Source organism: Mastomys coucha, unplaced genomic scaffold (assembly GCF_008632895.1).
Source record: "Mastomys coucha isolate ucsf_1 unplaced genomic scaffold, UCSF_Mcou_1 pScaffold20, whole genome shotgun sequence".
Lineage (NCBI taxonomy): Eukaryota > Metazoa > Chordata > Mammalia > Rodentia > Muridae > Mastomys > Mastomys coucha.
The window spans coordinates 5,151,999-5,166,026 of record NW_022196903.1 but is presented as its reverse complement, the minus strand read 5'-3'; the positions used below and the strand labels follow the sequence as shown (position 1 = coordinate 5,166,026).

Genomic DNA, 14,028 nt, shown 5'->3' with positions numbered 1-14,028 from the left:
TTTTTTGAGACCAGGTCTCTTCTTCTCTGTAGCTTTGACTAACCTCAGTCTCTCAAGTCCATAGCCTCTACCTCCTGAGCTCTAGGATTATAAGCATGCCTCCCCACAGCAGGCTTTGGGAGTTTGGATCTTGAGAGAGAAATATGAAGAGAGGCATTAGTTCTCTCATTTTTTTAAAAAATGGGTTCCAAAAACCCTTCCTCCTGCTGCAGGACTTTCTGCTGCTACCCAAGAACTGTAGTCCTATGTAGGCAAGCAGCAGTGAGTTCTTTAGACTTGTGGTGCCCATCCAACTTTGCATAGTTGTTAGAGAGATTGGTGCTAGTAATGGGGTCCAATTTGAAGAGTAGAGAGACTGATGGGTTGGTGAAATAACTCAGCCTTCAGATCACAATGGAAAACAGTTTTATTAAGTACACTCATATACATGGTGTGAAGAACTGGCTGCAGGAGATGAGGTTAGGGTTAGGGGCTACATCACTTCCCCCAAGTAAACACCCTTATGCCAGATTTGTTGCATGTTGTAAAATGGACAAGAATTCTAGTGACATTTTAGATGTGGTTATAGAAATAGATGATATACATGTGCAGATCTGCAGGAGGCAGAGGCCAAAGGATGTGGAATGATTGGGAAGTTGAGGCCATCTTGAGCTACATAGCAATATTGTGTCTCAAAATACCAAGGATAGGACTAGAAAGATGGTTCTATGGATAAAAATGCAATTGCTTTTCAAGCAAAGCATGGCAATAAATTGATAAGAGGACTTCAGTTCAGATTCCAGGACTCAGAAAGCTAGGTATGGTCCATGTGTACCTGTTACCCTAGAGCTGGGATAGACTGGGAGAGGTTTGGAGGTAGGGTTGGGGGGATTTCTGGGGCTTTCTAACCTCTAGCCTAGCTCCATATTTAGTAAGAGAGTGTCTCAAGGGAATAAGGCACAAAGTCATAGAGCCAGACACCCACCATTCTCCTCTGGCCTCAGTCCAAGCATCAATACATATACACCATACATGTTACCAGTGGTGTAGCTCAATAGTAAAGTGCTTGTATTACAAGCACACACAGTCCTGTGTTTGTGGCTCTAATGGTGGAGGTTTGGGTCCTTTCTGGCGGTTTCATGGATGCTTGGCTTATACTGAGTCAGTTTCTAGAAAAGAAAAATTGTTGCTGTTATAAATAATGGTGCTGATCATTTCTGTGACTCCTTTGTTACCTCCTGAGAATGTACTCAGTACTCATAATGGTACAAGAGTGGTATCAAAAGAATCATACAGTTCCATGACTTTTTTTATATTTTCTACCAAATCAGTCTGTAGACGGCGGGCGTGTGCCAAATCACTGTCTTACTAAATTGCCCCATCTGTCCTTGGCTCTAAAAATAAAATCAAGTTTAAGTAGAACCAATCCAGATTTGGTTCCAGCTCTGTGTTTTTAAAATTTACCAAATGGTCTACCTGGGGGCCTAACACACCTTCTGTCCCCACTTCCAACTCCAACTTGCTTCCTAGTGGTTGAGAGATTTGAGTTGATTTACAAAGGACAGAATGTAACTCAGGCAGCAGAGATCAAAAGTCAGCAAGAGAGAGTAATAGGAGGCAGCTAGCTTTCTAGGCAGCCACAAAAGGTCCCCACTGGCCGCCGTGAAAAACCCAACTCCTTCATTTCAGCTGGAAGCAGCACATTGTGGGCTCGCTTTTCAGTACAGAGGTCATTTTCTGGTTCTGATTACAGGGCACCAAACTCACTGACAGATGTATTCGAGTGAATTTGATCTCTCCCATTGTAAATGGAAGACCAGCATGGGCTTTAAACGGTTGGGTGGGGGGAGCTGGAGGGACTTACCTTGCAGCCTGCCACTTGGATTTAATTTCCTCTCATCTTTGCCCCAGAAGAGAGAGGGCCTTGTGAGTTGTCACCCTCACTTTCTTTGTCATAAAAATGTTCACTGTTCACTGCCTCTTTCTCTGTTTTCTTCACCAGTCTTGTCTCAAGAAGAAAATGAACTGGGAAAATTTCTCCGATCCCAAGGCTTCCAAGACAAAACCAGAGCAGGAAAAATGATGCAAGCCACAGGAAAGGCCCTCTGCTTTTCTTCCCAGCAAAGGTGTGTGTGGCCTTCCTGGAGGCTCTGTTTTAGGGGACCCACAGAGAATCTGGGACCCGCTTCTTCCAATGGGAAAGTTGCACAGTCTAGAACACTTTTAGCCTAAGCCTGAGGAACTATTCTATACTTAGCTAGTTCCCACTTCCCTCTGATTTAGAGAGCATGTAGGATTTGTTTTCTTTCCTGGTATTTAATCTTGTTTGTCTTCTGCTCTGTGGGAGGCAGTATGTGTGCCAATCCTTGTGAGTGATTACATTTGACCTTCAAGTTGTTCATGACAATCAGGCTGATCCCTTTTCAGCATTTGATTAAAGCAAGAGTCTAATGAGACCAACTTGAAAGGTTCCTTCTCTGCTCTCTGAGGGCTAATGAATAGCAAAGATGCCCAGGATCACGAGCTCCAGGCCTGTGACCAGAGGCATCACCTCTCAAGAACAGAATCTAGGCCCTGCCCCCACACCTACAAACTCCACCTCTGTATTTCAAACAGATCTAACAGATCAAACAGATCAGTTGATTTTGATGTACAGGAAAGTTTGACAGTCTCCAGTACAGAGGAAATTGTGACAGAGCTGTTGCATTTCAAAACACAACCTCAACTAATGTATCTGGACTTTTTTTTTCCAGACAGCATTTGTGCCACACAGCTGCATTTTGTGCTAGAGAGAAGAGACTCAGAGTCTCCCTCCCTACTAACAAGCCCAAGAAAATATCTCCATAAATAACACATACACAGAATTGTACCTAAAGAAAGCTTTGCAGGTAGTTTCCAAGATTATTGAGGCTTCAGAAATTCACTTACTTCTATTGTCCCACCTGTCTCCCCTCCTATTTACAATAACTGCTTTCCTTCCCTGTGATCCAAGAGTAGGCCATTGATTGGCAATTCACATGAGCGTTCCTATGGAAACCCAAGAAAGGTGGTACAAAAAAAAAAATCTGGCAGTATTTACAAGCTTTTCAGTGACCCCATTCTTGGACACTGTGGTTCTTGCTAATATTTAGACCCTGACTTGTATGCAGAGGTAGTAGTCATAAGTGAATATTGCCATTTCTAACTGTTCTCTACCAAGTTTAATTTTTTTTTAAAAAAAAATATTTTCTTATAATCTTGAATTGTACCTTTAATGCTTAAAACAAACCAACCAAAAAGAGAAAAATTCTAAAACCAGTGCATCATAACCCCTTGATAGATAATTCTTTTGTGTACATAGCCTCTTTCAATATTACAGGGATAATTGATTCCTGGGAAAACAGAGAATAAATGTTCTTATGTTAAGATTGTAAGTATCACTGATTTCAGTGAGAAAAGTTTAAGTGTGCCTATGCACCAAAACTAATAACCTGTTTATGAAAATGGTGTTAAAACCCAGATGACATTGAGTGTGGCTATTATCAATCATATTTATCATTCTCTGACTATCCAGTTACTGTCTGGGTGATTATGTACCAAAATGACCCCACAAAGAATCCATATGTCACCTTGTTACTATTATCTTAAACCTCTCTCCCTCTTCCCCCCCCAAACACACACACACACACACACACACACACACACACACACACACGCGCGCGCGCGCGCGCGCGCGCGCCAGTAAAAACAATCAACAAAACAATGCAAATTCTTGAAAGTATCTGCCATAGACTAGCAGACAGCACTCTCTCCTGATGTAATGCGGTACAACCAGCTAGGTGGGAAGGTGGCCTCTTTCACAGCCGCTTTGCTTTCACAGCTGCTTGCCAGCCACATGAAGTCACACCTAGTACTCCTAAATGTGAAGGAGGCAGGAAAACCCCATAAAATCACTCTGAATGCGAATTCTTAGTTGAGTGAACATGATTTAGAGTATTCCAGAATGTTTTTTTAAAGATTTCTTTTAACTGTATGTGTGTCTGTCTGTATGCCTATGTATGTATGTATGTATGTATGTATGTATACAGGTGACTACAGAGGCCAGGGGAGGGTTCAGGCCAGGGGGAGCTGGTGTTACAGGCAGTTGTGAGCCACTGACATGGGGCCTAAGAACCAAATTTGGTCTTCTATGAGCTGTATTTGCTCTTAACTGTTAAACCAACTTTCCATTCAGCCCTACTGAATATGCTTTTAGCATGAACAGCATCATAGCAGATAGATTATGTATGTTATTGTCTATGATTAATAACTTAGCAAGTTGATATTTTATTAGATAATGCTAATCTTTTAGATCTTCAATGTGTAAATATTTGGAAAAAAAAAAGCAAAATTAAAGAAATAAAAAGCAACTCCACAGGATTCTGTTACCTGGGTGTGCTCTGATATACTTAGCCTAAGCCTCCTGTTTTGTTTGTGTGTGTGTGTGTGTTACATGGGGTCAGAAGATGACATCCAATACTATGAGCTGTAGTTACAGGAACCACCCTGGGTGCTAAGGACAGAGTTCAGGTGGTCTTACTTTTAAGCACTTTAATCCAGGCCCTCTATTATTTAACTTTCCCTACTTAGGATAAATACCTTGGGATAGCCCTTTAGTTATTTTATTAACTGTTCCCACTGGGGAGACTTTCCTAAGTGAAAAGGTGATTCCAGCCTGCATTGGAGGATGATATTTTCAGTTAGAAAGAGTATTTTTCTTTGATCTAGACCCCTTTTCTTATACTCCAGTAATGGATTTTCACCATTCTGATTTATATAAGGTGGTGTCAGAGATGAGGGTAGATGTGGTTTTGTATATGCCCTTTTTAATTTTCTAACATCATGTTATTGTAACTTTAAGGTGTCTGCATAATGTCCTGCATTCCAAGGGATTGAGAGTAGTTTATTGACAATATTCATCGTCAGCAAATGTAGGAAAGTATACAAAATCTAAAGGAAGAGAAAAGGAGTCAGAAAGTGAGTGGCCTCCTCTGGGAGCCATCTGAGGACTGTTTATCTTCAAACAGACGTCCTCCGTGCTATGAAGCTTCACACTGGTGACACTTTGCATCTACTACATGTTATGTTGGATATAAAGCACATATTAAATTTAAACCACCAATATAAAACACAAACTTATGTCATGGCACAGTGATATGTCATTTTGAGAAGACTTCTAACACACTGTAGGTAGGACAGCATTTGCAAGCTGCTGTCACAGGTTAGATCTACATTCAAAACAGTATTTTACAGGTGACAGGAAACCTCAGGAAAACAGGAAAAGAGATTTTTTTTTTCCCTTAAGGTTTATTGCAGCATTTATAATTTCAGAGTACTGCAGACATAAAAGGCATCGGAGATACCAATGGAGCTGCCAAAAGCTCACTTCAGCTTACCAATACTGTTGTTCCCTTTGGCTGAGTAATTTTGCATGCAAATGGGATCTTAATTGTTCATCTTGTGTTTAATGTTTTCACCTTTGTTCTGAAGCTTTGTAGAGAATGTTTTATGTGACTGGCGTGAGGGTTTAGTGGCCAAGAGTTTGTATTGTTCCTGCCGAGGCCCCAAGTTTGATTCTTATCACCAGGTGACTCACGACCATCTAATAACTCCAACTTCAGGGAGTCTGATATCTTTTGCCTCCAAGAGCACCTATATTCACACAGAGACACACAGACAGACACACACACACACACACACACACACACACACACACATCAACATAGATAACTCAAAATAAAAACAAGTGTTTGAAAAAAAGGAAAGAATGTGTTTTCAAAATGAGTCATCCGTCATTGCTTCATTGGTTTCAAATGTGGAAGCAGTATTTTGTAACCCAAATATTTTACCTAAAGTTGTCGTAAGCTTTCCTTTTTGTAGAAATAAATGACAGTTTTTTATGCTCAACAGTTACTGTTATAATAATTTTACACGTGTACAGTATACGTTCATTTTGGTGTGATGTTTGTTTGTTCACTGGCAATGCTTAAGAAAGAACCCAGACGTTTGCTAGTGCTAGGCAAATGCTGAACCACTGAGTTGAAGCTCTGACCCTCTCTTCTTTCCTCCCTCCCTTTCTTCCTTTTCTCTCTTTCTTTCTCTTTCTTTTAAGCCAGAATCTCAGGCAGCCTAGGTCTGCTGAGGATAATCTTGAACTTCTAGTACCTCTTGTCCTCTGCCTGGATTAAGCTGTATACCACCACACCTGGCTTCTTTATGATGATTGAATTATACAGCCTATCTGATACTACTGACGCACCTTACACCCTCAGTAACTCCGCTTTTCTTCTTTCCAGACTCATTTAAGACTAAGTCTATCCCTTAGACTTGTTTCCATTAGAGCATATTGTAGATTGTGATTGAGGAGTAATGCCAGGTCAAGGATACCGAAGCCATGTCAATCCCATCCCTCCCTCCACATAGGATCCAAAATTCAGCAACAGAAAAGACAGGGAGTAGCCAGGAATGGAAATAGGAATGGCTATGCTTTAGCTATCCTTCACTATATAGGCTTGGTTTTAACTTCAAACAAACACTATCCAGGCCTGAGGCAACCCAGCAACATAAATGGAGTCCACTAATAACTAAAAGATCAGAAGGTGGGCAATGTATGGATGATTCCCACATTCCCACACATTTTGATTATTAGTATCTGCCTCCTGACAAGGCATCTGCATTCTAGACAGTAGTCTAGTTCATGGGTTTATGATGCATGCAGAATGTCAGGATCTGGAACTGTTCCTTTCCTTTGTTTTGTGATTTTAGTTGTCCTCTTGTACAGGTTGGCCTTGAGAAACCCTTTGTGTCGATTTCACCAAGAAGTAGAGACTTTCAGACATCGGGCCATCTCTGATACCTGGCTGACAGTGAACCGCATGGAGCAGTGCAGGACAGAATATAGAGGGGCGTTATTATGGATGAAGGACGTGTCTCAGGAACTTGATCCAGACCTCTACAAGCAAATGGAGAAGTTCAGGAAGGTAGGAAGTTTTCTGAGGGTTGTCAAAAGGGCCACCTGCTGGAAGGCAACCAAGTGTGATTTGAATCCCTCTGGTAAAGAAGATAGAACTCAAAAGCACCAACGATGCAATTAATCATTGCTGACATTAAAAAACATGACAGAATACCAATTAATGTGATATATAATTCTCTAAGGATAAGAGAGGAGACAGCTGGCAATTGCTGGGATTTAGTAGCTGGTATTAATTGAAGTCAGATTTTTATGTAATGTGTACTTTTTATAAGGTTTTCATTTGTAAATGCCTCTTCACGTGTAACTAAAAATCCAGAGTCAATTACATACATCTAGAAAGTGAGACTAGACTGTTTAACAAGTGTCCTTAATTGATAATTCATGTTGAAACTAGTAAAATAATAATTCTTTTATGATATATTCAGAGGCACTGGGATATAGTTGTGTGGTTAGCTAGAATGGTATTGACTGTACCTGCTATTGATCTCTTCAGAAATTTCTCTGAGGAACATAAGAGCCAAAAAGATGAATATTCTGTTTAATTTTCCTGAGGAATAATCTTCAGTTGCTTTTTTAAAAAAAAATCACGTGTTAATGTAGCCAATTGGAGCCTTTTGTCCACAGGACTACATCCTACCACTGGGTGGCAGCCATACACTGAGCAAGTGAACATGTGGCCTGATTTTTGTAATGGTTGTGTACAGTCTTGGTAGTTCTTTGTTTGGGCAACTGGGTGTGTTTTGGGGCATGAAAGAAAAAAGCGGCCAAAAGTTAGGCTTGACATAATATTGTGTCAATTCGCTTAGTCATCTCAACTGATCCATTCATAATTAGAAATGATGTTTAAAAGGCTTAGATTCCTTTTTAGGGACATGGCTTTGGAACTGGGAGCCTGGAACCCTGGCTGGTGCGTAGGAGGTTGAGCGGGAGTCAAGGGACTTCTCTTGCTCAAGACAGGGGTCACACTTCTTGACCTAGCAACACAAATTCCTCTCGAAGTTAAGTTTTCTCATGGTTTGTAGTTCAGACTAGCTCCTTGTAAAGGAAACCAACCAGCCTCATTTTCATTTTCTTTCCTTTTTTTGCATGTCAGCATCAGCTTGCTCTGGAAGGCAGGCTACCCTGCCCAGGCAAAGGTGGGACTGTGTGTGAAGTCTAGCTCACTGACTAGGATGGAGTGGAACTCATTCATCCTTCGAAAGAGAAAAAAAAATCAGATGTCATGGTAGTAAACAAATCAAATGTTTATGGTTCGGTAACTAGATGCTGGTGAGCCCAGGCTGTTTTGCAAGTTTTCTGACTTCGTAATTAGGCCAGTCATTTATTTTGTCATTAGTATTTTATTTGGGGATTGAGGATAATGGGGGTGGAATTGGTATTAGAAAAAAGAAGGACTGGGAGAAAAATAAAGCTGCCTCCAGGGCACATTGCTGACGACAGTGTTTTATTTAGTGAGGCCTTAATGTTTACCATAATCAACACACATTTGTTTTCTTTTGTAGATGACAATGAGATCCATGGTAGGTAGCTAACATGAGGTTAGACAAGAAAATGGAAGCCAGAATCTTTGAAAATAGATACAATTTCCCATCAAGAGACAAAGGAAGTCGAGCAATATACCTAGAAGTAGCAGTGGCCGTTTCATAATGACACCTTGCATGGGAGCTCTTCCTTCAGTGAGGAGCTTGGGGTATGGCCAATGTACCAGGACAAGAAAACAGTTATTCTGGAAGGCCGAAGAATTTCGTAGGGGTTTGTGTTTATTTGGTTTTGTTTGGTGGGAGGTGGTTGCTAGCTGCTTAAGACTGAAACAAAAACCAAGTTCTTCGTCATTTGGTTTGAACATTGAAACATTTGCTGTCGTTTAATGTCACCAATCTCTTGATCCTGGAAAATATGGGTGGTTTGGGTTTTTTTAATCCTTTACTGCTCAGTAGTAGTTGAAGCTGTGCCTGCCTCTCTAATCCTGTGTGTGCTGGATTCAATTTAATAGTTGGATGTGGTAGACTTGGACTTGGGGAAAGACTATTTTTGAGAGAAGAATATCTTCAAGAGTATATTTGATTATTCTTGACTCAAAGAGGACAGGAGACTACATTGGTTCTCTCCAGAGCCTAAACCCAGAGTCAGTCCTGTGTCCAGCCCCAAGTTGACACTTACATGGCAAGTGGCAAACTTCCAGGCAGAGTCCAAGGGGCCAGAGCCACCTCTCCTCAGATCATTCACCATCCCCACTGCATGTAGGTGACCTCCTGGTGCCTTGGAAATTGACATATGTGATTGCTCAGGTTAAAAAACAAAACACAAAACTGTTGTGTGGTTTGCAGTTGTCTTTGGAAGATACTCTAAAATTTAATTAAGTTTTCTGTTCTGCTACAGGGTATTTGCAAATTAACTCTAAATAAGCTTTAGAGGCCTGCCCAGGTGAGATTCTACCTTAAATAGAGTCTCTGTTTATCTCTCAGGAATGTTTTACCTAAGTCATTTGGCACAGTGACCCAGAGTGCTCAAGGTGTGTCTTTAAGGCACCGTCTCCTCAGCCTTATCACGTCCTCCACAGTTCAGTTGATAAAGCCAGGACTTTAAGTTTGGTTGGGTTCACATATTCTCAAGAAGGCAAAGCTCTAATTTTTAACTTCATGGTTATGGCCCCCTATTTGGAATTTTCAGAATGTGTCCATTCATTCATTTGCATGCTCAACAAATGATCCTGAAGCCCAGTTTCATGACAGCACAGAGGAGTATAGCTTAGCACCAAGTCTTGTCTCGTGTGATCCTTTGGGCATAAGACAAGTAAACACGAGACAGTGTGTTGAATGGTTATCTGAGATGAAATGGTGCTACAAATAAAAAATCTAGATGGGGCATCCCAGGTGAGGTAGCACCCCTCCCCCCAACAAAAAGAAAGAATGGATACTAGTATGGTGGTTCATGTTTGTCCGCTTGACGTCTAGAGTCACCTGGGCACTGACCTCTGGGCCATGCCTGAGAAGACAGTGTGCTCTTAACTACGTTCATTCCGTCTTCAGACCATTTCATGGCTTGTGTCCTGGAGTGAATGAAAAAAGAGGGAGAGCTGGAGAGATGGCTCAGTGGTTAAGAGCACCATCTGCTCTTCCAGAGGTCCTGAGTTCAATTCCCAGCAACCACATGGTGGCTCACAACCATCTGTAATGAGATCTGATGCCCTCTTCTGGTGTGTCTGAAGAGAGTAACAGTGTACTCATAAACATTAAATAAATAAATAAATAAATAAATAAATAAAATATTTAAAAAAAAAAAAGAAAAAAGAGGGAGAACAATCCATGTTCTCTTCTGACTGTGAGGGTAATGAGACCAGCTACTTTTTAAGGTACAGCCTTGACTTGCTGCCATGATAGGCTGTACCTTGAACAATAAGCTAAAATAAGCCCTTCCACAGCTCAGTTGCTTTTGTCAATAGTAAAGAAACCAAGACAGATAGGAAGGACCTGGACAGAGGGGTGGGAAACTGTAGAGGTTAGCTGAGGAGTCAAAGTGGACAAAGGCCCAAGGCAGAAGCAACATAACATCCAGAAGCAGCATCAAGTGATGTAAGGGCAGGGACAGAGGTGCCTAAGCAACAATGCCTGAAAGAGAAGCAAGACTAGAGAAGATGTAGATAAACACACACACACACACACACACACACACACATCTGTAAGGAGGGAGTGGAAAAATGTTGAGAAAAGGAATAGGTGTTACAAAATTTGTATTCACAACTCAGTCAGATTTCATGTTAGAACAGGGAGTAGAAGAGTAGAAACCAAGTAAAACACGGCATGCCTGGGTCCTGGCGGGATGAAGACCAGAGACAGAAACACACTGTTCTGACCTCTGGCAGACTGTTAAGTGTCACTTTGATTACAAAGCTCTTTCTTATTTTTAGAAATAAGCAGAATAAACATAAATGAAAGTCAAATTGGAAGGAAATTTTCACCTCCAACCAAGATTAATTTTTTTCCCAGCATTTCCCCCAAATGCCATGAAACTTTTTATGTAGCACAGTCACAGTGAGCAAGACAAAACTGGTGAATGAAAGTTTCAAATTAAACAAAGCAAATGATGTGGCACTCTCTGAAGCCCAGGGGCTGAAGATGGCTCCCACATCAACATTAGGAGTTGTTACTAAGTGTTCCTGTAAGGGAACTAAGGACACAGAGGGGAAAACTTGCTCCTAGCCTTCTGGAAGAACTCTGCTCATCATCTGCTCCTTGTCAAAATGACTGGGAGGAAAGAGATACCTGGAGAGTCAGGGCCACATGGAGCAGCTCTCCAGACTAGCATGTAGGAGCCTATGGGTGGATTTATGTAGGTGGGGCTGCCTGTCCCTATGCTGTTGGAGGCTCCTCCTGACAGCATGGTTCACCCTAGTACCACGAGGTATTTTATGAGTGAAGTTAGTGTGATATATGTGCCCTTTGAAGGTAGAGTAAAAGGGTATGATTTAAAAATAGAACCCAGCTTCTCGTAGCAGATTACATCAGCCAAAGCCAGGCGCCCAGCAGAGCCTCTGAAGCCGGTGCCCTTGAGAGCTTCTGTGGTCAATTAAGTATCTTGTTTTTCTTGAAAGTCAGAAATGGGATGGAAGGTAATTATTCTAAATGGAATAAAAGCTAGCCTAGGTGTAAGAAAGTAGTTCTGAAGCCTCTAAAGAGATAGTATGGAAATGTCTATGTGGGCATTTGTAGGAGTCAGCCTTTATAGACAAAGGGTACAGGAACCACTGTCTTAACCTGAGCCATTTACTAAATAGTTTAATTAAACCCTGCAACATTAGCCTAGTGTTTCATTACAGTAATTCAAAAGGATATCTAAAAGGCATTCTAGGAACTGTGAGTGATATATGGTGGGATTCTTAGGCCTGTCTGTCTCCGTTAGAAATACCATTAGGTTGTAGAGCCCTGCTAATCCACTGGTCGTATCATCAAAGGACACATTACACTAAGGCTTATTAATAAGCACAGGCAGTTTACTAGGTAGGAGCTTACTTAGAGCTGCCAATCAGTAGTGATCCTGTATCCCAGTGGTGAAGATTTGAGTCAAAGAGTTTGGTCTACAACTGATAAACAGCAGTATTGATAATAGATGGGGTTTTTTTCCCTTGTGAACAAAGACTTGGGTTAATTAATTTGACAGTTTTATTAATTACTGCTGAAATCATTGGCTCTTGTCGGAGGTCAGGCTCTTTTAGCAATTGAGGGCAGGTCCCAGGGGAGTTGAGCCTCTAAGTATTACAGGATTGTTCCACTCCCCCTTCTTCTTGTCCTGTAATAGAGGCCTTCAGTTTATGCCTTGCATCTCTGCTCTGTGTATAAAACCAGTTTGTGTTTCAATTGAAAGCCCCAGTAGGTCTGAGACCCACCAGCAACCAGGGTTGACTGAATAGGTAATCTTTTGTTTGGTCTGTACAGTGGAACAATGTTAAGTATCTAAGGAAAACTTTGACCTTCCTGGGCATTTCTTTGTTCCTGTAAAAAGAGGAGGGGAGCTGACTCCATTGTCTCTTCTGCCTCTGTTCATTCTAGAATTCTGCATATGGGTTGAGCCCTTTTATAAAGTGAGGTGAAAATTCCTTTTATAAAGTTAATACTCTTTTAAAATGTATCTGCTTCATAGTTGTTAGTGTTCGTTGGTCCATTTTGGTATGTGCCTGTGTTTGTTTTGCTTTAGATGTTTTAACTGGGGCACTTGTTATTTGTGGTCCCCCAAGCACAGTGAATCTTGCTGCCAAAATGCCACAGGAAAAGCCTAAATTTTCACATGGCACAACTTGGAAGGAAACTAATAATTATGGGCTGGCTTTCAACTCTGACTCTCATAGGATAAGGCCTTTGGACCTTTGTGTCTCCTTATTGATTTTTCTCCCTCTGAACTTAGTAAATACCAAACCTCTGCTTGAGGGCTACACTAAGACTATTTAGACTAACACTCTCAGAAGAGATAGAGCTGACAGAGCTGGTGGCTGATGGTCCTCACTGAAAACAGGAAGGAGGATGGAGCCTGTGTCCTCCTTCCCAGCACGGCCTACACCATCTGGGGACACTTAGGCTTAAGCCTGATTTTTGCATCTGCTAAATGCAATCAGGCATCATCATTGTGTGACATTATTTTTCTCTAGCTCTTTAAGCTCTGAAATCTGTAAGCTCACCCGTGAAGACGTACCTCCACTGGGATGGGCGAGCACTAACTTCTAAAATATATCTGCCTTCCACCTCAAGGACATTCTCATCTTGCTGAGTCCACTTACCTCCGTAGATGGCTGCGAAAAAAATCAGATGGTTTCATTCATAGTTCTTGGTCAGAGGAGTCTTTGATGCTTGCAAGCTGATAACACCCATTGCATACAGAGATTATTGCTTTTACTACTGTTGTTAAGGTAGAATTCATCAGGGGTAAAAGGGTATTGATAAATACCTTTCTCCATGTATTCCTTACTGCCTATAGCTGATTTCAAAGTACCATGGTATGGAGAGCGGTAGAGCTGGAGAGGCATTCGCCATGGCAAGATGGCGCCTACTTCCGCTGTCAACTCCTGGTAAACAACTGTTTGCGCATGTGCATAGAGAACTGTTTGCGCATGTGCGTAGAGTGAAAGATGCCTAGTCACGGCCCATCCCGGGGCGTCACGTGGGGTGATGAGCAAACAGCCAATCATGGGAGAACACACCATGCTGTGGTATATATAAGCAGTGCTGATTATTGGCTCGCCCCTTTTTTTCCCTCTGGATGAGGGCAATAAACGTTTGCTGCAGAAGGATCCTAGTGTCCGCGTGTCTTCTTCCCGGCAAGAGTCTGCGCGGGCAACAGCTGGTGCCAAAACCCGGGACTCAGATCCTGACCTGTCTGCTGATGCTGTGGCTGTGCCCGTTGAAGTTTCTACTCCAGAATTGGACTGCCGAATTTGAAGATACTCTAAGGAGACTGAGGCTTGCCATCCCACAAGTGAACTCTACACGTCTGGATCTGACTTTTACAGAAGGATTCGGTTCCTGGATTTCTTCAGCCCTTTCTTATTTTAAGGAATGGGTGGGAGTTGG

General features: G+C 41.7%; 1 protein-coding gene across 5 annotated transcripts in view; it reads left to right on the top strand.

The window, feature by feature from the left end:
* The window catches only part of Ica1 (islet cell autoantigen 1), a 144,344-nt gene that overhangs the window by 34,296 nt on the left and 96,020 nt on the right, over positions 1-14,028 (top strand). For all 5 annotated transcript variants that reach the window (XM_031381173.1, XM_031381174.1, XM_031381170.1 and 2 more), the window contains exons 5-6: positions 1,982-2,105; positions 6,779-6,977. In XM_031381173.1, the coding sequence (XP_031237033.1) occupies positions 1,982-2,105; positions 6,779-6,977 (323 nt within the window). The remainder of the gene's footprint in view (positions 1-1,981; positions 2,106-6,778; positions 6,978-14,028) is intronic.